Genomic DNA, 10,636 nt, shown 5'->3' with positions numbered 1-10,636 from the left:
TCTGGTGCCTGCAGGAAGGATGGTTTTGCTTTTATTGTTTTTATTGATTGTTGTGAGCTGCCTAGGATCAGTATACAAGATAGGCATATAAATTCTGAAAATAAATAAAGGATATAGTTTAGGCTGCAATCCCGCATACACCTAAGATTACACTCCAATAATTTTTATTATTTATTATTAATTAAATTTCTATACCGCCCTTCTCCAAATAGGACTCAGGGCGGTGCACAGCCAAAGTAAAAAAACAGAGCATACAAAATTTAAAAACAGTATTAAAATAATTAAATATTTTGGCCGTAAATTAAAACAACCCAATTTAAAATCAATTTAAAATTTAACTCAAGCCAGCCCAGCTAGTTGAAATAAATAGGTTTTCAGGGCCTGACGAAAAATCCGGAGGTCTGTTATTGTACATAACTCTGGGGGAAGGTTGTTCCAGAGGGTGGGCACCGTCACAGAGAAGGCTCTCCCCCTGGGGGTTGCCAGCCGACATTGTCTGGCGGACGGCACCCTGAGGAGGCCCACTCTGTGCGAGCGTACTGGCCGGTGGGAGGCTATTGGTGGCAGAAGGCGGTCTCGTAATCTGGATAGGCTTTACTCTGCACTTTACCCCATAAACTTTCCTGATTAATATTAGCCCTAGTCAGAAACCTTTGTTTCTAAAGTTGCTTCACCCAAAACTTGCTCAATAGAATCCAAGATATTGGGCCTCAACCCTCATCTGAAATGTAAAAACAAGTTCACTGAAGCAAGGACTATCACAAACTCCCTAAAGTTGGTGCCTTATAGGGACGTTTGACTGTAACCTCTATAATTTCCAACCAGAACTGCTGCTGTACACAGTTGATATAAGTTATAGCCCAATAGACCCAAAGCAGTAATTCCCAACCTGTGACCCAGGAATAACAGGGAATCTGAGAGAGTAGTACAGATGGACCTGTACAATATAAAATGGGACAATTGTAAATATTTGAGACACATATCCAATGATTTGTTTTCATACAAAGTATTTTATTTCTCCCTTCTTTAGTATTCATATTCATATTGTAAATTCTTACTGTAATTTACACAGGAAAATATTTTCATTCTTTAGAAACACAGACAGCTGACAGCAGAAAAAGATCTAGTGGTATTTCCACTTGTGCTCCCTAGAGAATGAACAAAACAACTAAAACCGTATGAGGCATGGTCTTTATTACAATGATCTGGGAGAAATGGAAGACTTTGTTGGCAGAATAAAAGACCAAACCATGCCTCTTGCATTGACTGGGAAGTTGTTCAAATCCAGGGAAATTAAATATTAATATATTCTTCAAGACTCAAGGATCTAAGAGGACTGGACACACCAGTAACAGAAGAAACAACATTGAAATGTGCTTTGAAAGGTACTTTTCAGAGAAATATGAACACTTTTAAAATAACTATGATTTTTAAGATTTTTAAACTTTTTTTCTTTGTTGTTTTTTGTTTTCTTTGATTTTTAAAGTATTTTGATGATTTCCAGTTTTCATTTAATAAAAATTGGATGGTATCCTGACAGCTATTAGCTATAAAGAGACTAATAAATATTTGAAATAAGAAATAAATCAATTTGCAGAGGTCTTAGGAAGTTGCTTTTTACAACAAACGAAAGAGACTTGCCTCATTTTCAAACTATTGGCTGTTTAAACTTCCATTTGAAGCCTTTAATTCCTCTCTAAGAGATTGAAATAGCATCCATTCAAGAGTCATTGACAAACTTGGAAGAAAAAAAAAAGCAAATTATTAAGGGTTTTCTCAGCACCCAGCTAAAATGGAATCAAGTTTGAATCTCTACATTTAATTTACTGCACTACTGCTTCCGTTTTGCTTGCAAGATGCAGCAGGTATATTTAGTTCATCCCTCCCTTCCTAACTGCCTCTTTTCCTTGGGCACAAAGGTTCTCGTTGCTTTTTATAGTTCCCAATGGTTGCTTTAATCACATATATTTTTCACTGAAGAAACTTTCTTATCTGTATCTGGGTCATTCATTTTCACGAGCACATACCAAAACAGCTAATTTTATTATAGCATAGTCAGTCTACTATGTGAAACTCCTCAGGAAGTTTGCAAATATACCCAGAAGAGAAATCTGGTTGGGGAAAGGAAAATACTCTAGAAACAAACCAACTTGGCACAGCTTTTCTTTTAAGGATACATTAGGTGGTACCTATAGGGATTATTCTGTTTTAGTGGTTTAGTTGATCAAATGCATTTCAGTCAATCTATAAGAAGATGAAGGAGGATCCTTTGTCTAGATGACTGTTAACCAGACAAAGCTTTTAACATGTCTCAGTTATGTAATGCAGGAGATAGACTTTATGCTCTAAACATAAAAATTGGTTTAAGAAAAGACATCATGTACCATGTCTAACCACACCTAGATTAAAAAATTGTAAAACTTTTATTTGATTATGAGGTATTGCTAAGATGATTTATCTATTATTATTCCTATATTCTATACCAACAAATAAAATATTTACCTTATAAAAATAACAAATTTTTAAATACACCCAGTGAAACAGTGATGCTAATTAGCGATCCAGCAAACTCAGTCAAAATATAAATTGCCAGTGTTGTACTGTAGTAACACTCTGTATGTTTACATAAATTTTCTAAAAACCTGCTAAAAACATGGACTGCACTGCTCATAGTCCACTTCAGCAGTAAAAGTAAACGCATTCATATTACAAAAAAAAAAAAAAAAAAAAACCCAGTTGCCCCTAACCAAAGTTTAAGAAGCTAGAATATATATATGCCGTTTTAAGATTAGAATTCAATATGCTGTTTGTGATTCTTCCATCTGCAATACTGCAAATAGTGCTTTATTGAAAATTCTACCTTGTGCAGGGCTGCTGTTCACTGGAAAATTTGTTAAGCATCAGTTATTGTTATTCTGTTAAGCTTTGCAAATAAAACAGCTGGAACCACAATCAAGCAGGACTAATGGGTAGCTGCAGGAAGGTAAAAGAGTGCTCTCCAGGAAGGCAATTCTGAAAAACGGTAGGTGAATGCCAACCCTGACACAGTAGAAAAAATAGACTGGAAAGAGGAAGATCAGTTTTGGGAAAAGGAAAGGGGACCAAAATCAGATTGATAGGGATCTATTACTTCTTGTCCTGGAAGGAAAAGAAGAATAAGCAGCAGGAAATTTAATCACTAAAAATATTCCTTTTTCAAAGTTTAAGAGGTGCTTGTGAAATTGAAACATAATTTTGCACAATCATTTTTTTTCAGCAGACATAAATTACTTGGCAGAGTATCTTGAACTGTGGGATTATTCCTGGCTATTCGCCCTCACTGCCTGGCTTAAAGCTCAAGCAGTCATCTTTCCTAGAGTTGCCTGTACAACTGACAAAGTATGAATCTGTGGGTAAAGTCTTCTTTTGGAGAGGAGAGCTTGGGTGGGGGTAGCCAGAGATTAGTTATTCTTCCGAAAAGGGAGTCTCCTTTTATCCTTAGCAGCATTCCTTTTCCTCTTCTTGTTCAGGAAACTCTCCAGCTTCCCACTTTTCTTCAGATTTTTGTATTTCTCAGCAAGTTCCAATTTCTGTATTTCAGCTGTAGATGTCAAGAAGGGATGGAGGTTTTAATTCAAGTCATAAGTGTTCATAATATCCCAAGCAATTATTTTCTATAATCTACTATTTTTGCTTGCCAACATAATCTTTCAACTTGGTCCTATAAATCATGTGATACAAGTTAGTAACTAATTGCTATGAAAATAACATATAAAAACTCATTTAAGTACTGGCAGTGGCTATCCTAACCCATTCCTCATTCAATACTTTTGAGAATAATTCAATAATTTAGAAAATGATTCAATAATTTATCTAATCTAGAGAAAGTAAACGCTGCTGGTGTAGACATGTTGGATGCCACACTCATACACTGTTTGCAGCAGAAACGGTGCTACCACTCGATCAAACCTTTGTAGCAGATGCCATCAAGGCCTCCACTGACTTGATGATGATGATGAAGATACACACAAATAAATTCCTTATTCTTTAATTTGTACAAATCAACTAGTATAAACAGGACTTCTAATATTTACTATTAATACAGGAAGGGGATCATATTAAGGTTAAGGTCGGTAGAGCAGCTATTATCCTAAGTGAGAAAAGCTTACATTTCTTTAAGAAGAAAGGCTTCTTTCCTTGCTTGGCCAACTCTCTTTGCTGCCTCTTGAATGCCAGGGAATCTTCTCTCTTCTTCTGACATTTTCTCTGTGCTTCTTCCTGTTGTGTCTAAAGAACAATGAGGGGCAAGAAACAAAGATGTTGCATTTTTCCTCTCCTCAATTTCATTTGCCTCATGGTTTTATGATCAATGCTCTCTACAGCTTTGTTTCTGCCAGTTGCCTGTACTTCAGAAGGGTAAACAGGCTGTTTAAATTCTTTTTGGCACCAACTCACCATTCGCTTAAGGAGCTGCTGCAATTTGTTCTGTTCTTCCACATTTTGGCTTTTCTTCAGTTGCTTCTGAATAACCTGCAAAATAGGAAAGCACCAACTCTCTAGGGATACCTGTTTTCATTCTGAAGGAAGGAACGCAGGACACTGTTACATCATTACCTCTTTCTCCTTCTTCCTCACATCATTTAAGAAACTATATGTTTTTTCAAATACTTCTGATTTATATTCCCCAGAGAGGTCATCAAAACGAGGATCTCTGGACACCTGTGGAGGAGGAAATGGGATCAATACTAGCATCTCCGCAATGTCAGAAAATATTTGTATGTTCTAGGAAGCCCATGCTATGGAAGCACCAGTCTGGCCATATTCCTTTCTCTCATTTCAGCATTTTGCTTTTGAAAATAAGAAACCAAAGTTATTCATTTCTTCCAAATAAGTTTCATGCTCAAATATTCAAATATTCCCCCAGTATTTTTATCGCTCGTTCTTTTTTTTTAACCACAGATATCTGTTTTGTCTGTTCCAACACAAGAATACCCACCTTTTTCTTAATGGGCACGACTTGCCGCAAAAAAGGTACTGGCAGTTTGGCTGAAGTTTCCAAAGGCCTGCAGAACAGGAAAATAAACACAATCTTTTGGGTGGAAAAAAAGATTCATGGGATTTTACGTATTTGTGGCTTCATTCTTAAAACTATTTCTCTGAATACAATAAATAAGTATCAATGGGCATCAGGACACAAAATATATGCTTGTAATTGTTTTTGTGAGCCAAATGTCTTTCATTCACTAGGCTTTAGAAGGACTGAATAACCATAGTATACAGACTTTGCTAAGAACGTGTTTCACAGAGGCAGCTTTGTATTGATCAGATAAGAATTGTTCTGTTAGTCAGTGGCCTGGTGTAACCTAATAGCCCAGACAGCTTCCTCCAAGCTCACACAGCTGTGCTTTGCAAAGAAGTTTCTAGCTTAAGCAAAGCTGGCAAGACTCTGTGACTAATAAAGAAAATCTAACTATATCCTTCAATATGCTTTTAGGATTTGCTGCATCCATAGTACTGAAATCACTTCTTGTCAACTAAGCCTATCTTCTCCTTCATAAAGAACTTTGAAACAAATTGCCCTATAAGGCATCTAGTCCATGGGGTTGTCAGCTGGAATTCCCTGAACCTTGCAGAAAGGAGACACTTGCAAAATCCAGTAATATCTCAGAATTTAAGACTCCAAGACATAAAACTAACAACCTCTGGCTACATTACAGCCATTTCCAGGAAGACAGGCTCTTCAAGGTTACTTCTAAAAAAATTGATAATTCTAATTTTTTGAAGTGTGAGCTGTCCTCTTCCTTTCCTGCTGGCCATTATAAAAAATTCAGAATTTCTTTTTTCTTCAACCCTATCCTTTAAATTTTAAGTTTAAAAGCAAGGGTTGCCTTGTTTTGGATGATCTAAGGTCCTATTTATTAAAGAGCAGGACAAATGTATTTTAAATAAATAAAATCTAGCTTTAAGGGAAGAATATGCCCAGCCCCTTAAAACTCTTTAATATCTTACAGTACAGTTCACATCAAGAGGCTCACTAGTTTCAGAAGCAGGGGCGAAATGCTCCCGGTTCGGACCGGATCGCCCGATCCGGTAGCTATGGAGGCGGTAGCAAAAATCCCTGCCCCCCCCCCCATTGCTCAGCTGAGCTGCGCAATCATCAGAGGCTTTTTTTTTATTTTTTAAAGCATTTTTTCTACAACCTCTTTGGCTGAAGAGGTTATAGAAAAAATGTTTTTAAAAGAAAAAAAAGCCTTTGCCGATCAGGCAAGTCAGCTAGGATCGTCAAAGGCTTTAAAAAAACAAAAAAGCTTCTGCCCATCAGGCAAGTCAGCTGGGATTGTCAGAGGCTTTAAAAGCCAAAGAGGTTGTAGAAAAAATGGTTTTAAAAGTTAAAAAAAAAAGTTGGCCACGCCCACTCAGTCATATTGCCCCACCACCAAGCCACGCCCACAGAACCGATAGTAACAAATTTTACATTTCACCACTGTTCAGAAGATACCATCTGTTATAGTTACAACTCTGTTAGTAATTCTCTTAGAATAGCTGTATATTCAATTAGCGTGTATCAGTTTTCTAAACCTCTTGCTACATATCATCAGTCTACAGAATTTCAGTTGATAAATGGCCTTCCTTTTAACTAATGATTGATTAATCATTAGATTCAAATGCATGACAATCTACGAAAATATCAAAACTTTTTTGAGGTGATAGAGGACATGCAATCTGTCTGCCTGCTGAATTTTAATTTGTCTGTCATTATCAAAAGGGAATTAATGATTTAATTTTCCTTTTTTAAATTCATAACGCAAGCCTATATTGTCTTGAGAAATAAGGACATGAATCTCTAATTTTTTCATTGTTGATTAAAACTAGATTCACCACATAAATTACACATGTAAAGTTAAGCATGTGTTCTATACAGTAAATTCTAGTGAGCTTTACAAACTTACTATATAGTAAACTTACAAACTCTACAAATTTACTGTATAGTAAACTCCAATCACTTTTACAACTTTTACAACCCAAACAATGCAATAAATTTCCCTGACAGTTTTTTTAGGCCTTGGGTGAGACACTGCAAAATTGGTAATAGGATTAGGATTTCATTTCATTTTTATTTCGATTTAATTACATACAATTAATGTGATTTCTTCCTACTAAACTATTTTCACTTTCTGATGTACTAAAAATAGAATTTGATAATAACTTTTTGAGAACTCTGGGTGTCCCACCTAAGTTTTGAGGAGACCAAATGTCAACCTGAAGCATCAGATTATGCAATTGTGATTTAAAGCATACTTCAGAGGGGGGAAATGAACTCAGATGACCAATTGTTGTTGTTGTTGTTAGTTGAGAAGTCATGACCGACCCATCATGACCCCATGGACAATGTTCCTCCAGGCCTTCCTGTCCTCTACCATCCTCTGGAGTCCATTTAAACTCACACCTACTGCTTCAGTGATTCCATCCCAGATGACCAATACACCCCATCAAATCAAATCAAATCCTATCTTTCAGTGCTCCCTATCAAAGCAAGGAGAAAGCAAAGGGAACCCCTATACTGTCCTTAGCTAAATAAGTTTCATAGTCAGATACTACCTTTCCCTGGAAGCATATTCAAACCATATATATCTGATCCTTGGCAATTATCTCCTTAGGCAAGGAAATATAGGGACTGAAGCAAAGAATCTTTTCAATTCTATTAATTTCCTATGGGGACAAGTTTTATAGATACTACAGACTAATTCTTAGTCTTGCCCTATTGTTTTAGATACCACTGCCTAACAATTCTTTTGTTGTTCTGTTAATATAAGAATAATAGTATATAAATATGAAAATTGAAGGAAGTATTTTAATTCTATTGGCATAGTTAGATTCTAATAGACTGATTGTATTTCAGTAATTCCACTCTCTGTGGCAAATTAATTAATACAATCAGAGTATTGAGCAGACAAAAACACTAATAAAAAGCATTCAGACTGTGAATCTAATTACATGCTTTTATCGTTCCATTTCCTTTCTCCCTGCATTATCTCTTGAGAAGATTTCATTTTTCTTAGAAGTGAAAAGGCAAAATCTGTAACTCATTACAGGAATGAAAATTTCAAACAGAAGTGACTCCTCCGATTGAAGGTGGATTTTCATATTTAGCGAGAGGCTTCTTTTTTAACGTGACTCCCTAGGAAGCATGTTTAGATCAAAATTTATATTCGTTTAAGTAATTTTTTTTGCAGAAAAACTGAAACACTGAAACGACAGAGTTTGACAGTTATATAAACAACACTCAAATTTTTTTAAAAAAGTAAATGTGACTTCCATACATTTAGGAGGAAAGCTTTTGCACTGATAAAACGTTTGCAGCACCTGCTTCCAAATCTTTAAAGAAGCCAGAACATCTCCTTGCACAGCCTCAGGAAAATATGCACTGAGGAGACCTCTTAATGCCTTAGAGGGCATTAGGTCATAAAGGATAGTAGCACACTGGATTTTGTGTGAAATCTATTCTTAACAGCAGAGACTATAGGCATTTTCTGGGGAGGGCTTCTTTTAAGCTGGGTTCTACAGGCCTTGAGTGGGGTCCCGGAAGGACTAAGCGGGAAAAGAACTCTCAAATTCAGTGATGCCGGACACCCCCAAACATCTATTCTTTTCCTCTCATTGGCTGCATGTCATCAGTATTTGTCACCCCCACCATTTGTAGGTGGTCTGTGAAGCAGGTTCTGGCTGCCTTTCCTTCATTCCACTTTTCTTTCTTCCCACATGCACGAGCATACAACTGAATTTCTTGCCTGCCTCCAAACGCCAACAAACGATTTCCTCATCAGCCCATTTTTTCTAAAGGACAGCTGAAAACAGAGCTAGAAATCCAGGCGTTTCTAACTTGACCCAAGAGCAATTTTGGTGAGTCTCTCCTTCTTCGCTTCCTATTTTGCAAACTACATTTGGGTATCAATAAAGGAGAATATTTGTAGCTCAGGGTTAAAATGAGGGGTCCTTTGTGCTTTCTGAGCTTGCTTGTTTTCTTGCAGACATTTCATTACCCTAGCTAGGTGTGTCTGCAAGAGGCCAGCTTAATCATCAAGGTGACATCTTGTGCATACCAATTTAAAATTAAATCCAACTGAGCCACATGGGAATTAATAAAGCAATCTTTGTTAAATTCAATCTTTGTTATTTTTTTTGGTAAAAGTAAATATTAATTTTGCATTCTATAATAAACACTTTTCATTTTGTTGCCAATTTTCTATCACTCATGCCTTGCCTCTTGATTAAGAGTTCTGAGATCTATTTTTTTTAACCAATATGTTTTGAAAAACCCTTCTTCTAGTGGGATCTCTCTCCCATTCGCTCCAGAAGCAGGGCTTAGATTTGGTGTTGTTTCACCAACACCAAAGAGATATATTACCACCAGGGATATATAGCTCAAGTCATAAAGAAAACTACGACGAAGATATCTAAAAGGTATAAATAAATGAATTAACTGTGAACTATATATGATTTGCCATAAATATCTTTCCTCCCTATTCAAAATAATAATGGGTGGCCAGAATCCTCTGCCTCTGCTGTAGAAAATAAATCTTTATGGTAAGTCTAATGCAGGCAGTCCTTGACTTATGACCACAATTGAGCCCAAAACTTCTGTTGGTAAGTAAGACATTTGTTAAATGAATTTTGCCCCATTTTACAACAGTTCTTGCCATATTTGTTAAGTGATTCACTGCAGTTGATAAGTTAGTAACAGAGTTGTTAAGTGAATCTCAATGGCTTCCCCACTGACTTTGCTTGTCAGACGGTCACAAAAGGTGATCACGTCACACAAGCACACTGCAACTGTCATAAATATGAATCAGTTGCCAAGTGTCCAAGTTTTGATCACATGAGCATGGGGATGCAGAAAAGGCTGTAACTGTGAAAAACGGTCGTAACAGTGACTTTGAACAGTCACTAAATAAACTGTTGTAAGTCGAGGACTATCTGTATATTCCTTTTCTACCATAAGGTAAAAGTAAAGGTTCCCCCGCACATGCGTGCTGGTCATTTCTGGCTCTAGGGGCGGTGCTCATCTCTGTTTCAAACCCGAAGAGCCAGTGCTGTCCGAAGATGTCTCTGTGGTCATGTGGCTGGCATGACTAAGTGCAGAAGGCGCACGAAGTGCTGTTACCTTCCCGCCAAAGTGGTCCCTATTTTTCTACTTGCATTTTTTACATGCTTTCAAACTGCTAGGTTGGCAGAAGCTAGGACAAGTAATGGGAGCTCACAGTACATACTAAAGTTATCCATAAACATGGACAATAGGTTTAGATGGGTACCATTTCTTCTAAAGAATCATTTTTTCAGCATCTTCCTGCTGAAGGATGTTTGTTTTAGGAATATGAGTTCAGCTTCAGTATTCATGAAGAATAGCTAACTACCGTATGTCTCTTAAGAGATTAGCATCAAAGACAACAAGGCAGCTGTGCTTCTGGTGGAATGGGGCAAAATGATGGCAGAAATGCATGTAATTTCCCCTGACTAGGGTCTCTCTGAGGGAAACTCTTCAGCATCACTGAATTTGCAAAGCAACTGTGGGATCTTTAGAGAGTTAGATTCTGAGGAGAAGGAACATCCACTGAAAGGACAAAAATGGATTATTGCCAATCATATCGAGGCTATACAG

At 36.9% G+C, this 10,636-nt stretch overlaps 1 protein-coding gene across 2 annotated transcripts in view; it reads right to left on the bottom strand.

Annotated features, from left to right (window-relative positions):
• Positions 1–990: 990 nt before the first annotated feature.
• The window catches only part of RRP36 (ribosomal RNA processing 36), a 42,811-nt gene continuing 33,165 nt past the window's right edge, over positions 991–10,636 (bottom strand). For both annotated transcript variants that reach the window (XM_070932313.1, XM_070932314.1), the window contains 5 exons: positions 4,976–5,042; positions 4,594–4,698; positions 4,435–4,509; positions 4,149–4,266; positions 991–3,580 (listed from right to left, as the gene is read on the bottom strand). In XM_070932313.1, coding sequence (XP_070788414.1) covers positions 3,441–3,580; positions 4,149–4,266; positions 4,435–4,509; positions 4,594–4,698; positions 4,976–5,042 — 505 coding nt within the window. In that variant the 3' untranslated portion in view covers positions 991–3,440. The remainder of the gene's footprint in view (positions 3,581–4,148; positions 4,267–4,434; positions 4,510–4,593; positions 4,699–4,975; positions 5,043–10,636) is intronic.

This window comes from Pituophis catenifer, unplaced genomic scaffold, assembly GCF_029215685.1.
Source record: "Pituophis catenifer annectens isolate HBS135680 unplaced genomic scaffold, rPitCat1.0.hap2 SCAF_1, whole genome shotgun sequence".
Taxonomy (NCBI): Eukaryota; Metazoa; Chordata; class Lepidosauria; order Squamata; family Colubridae; genus Pituophis; species Pituophis catenifer.
This window is presented reverse-complemented; position numbering and strand designations above follow the sequence as displayed.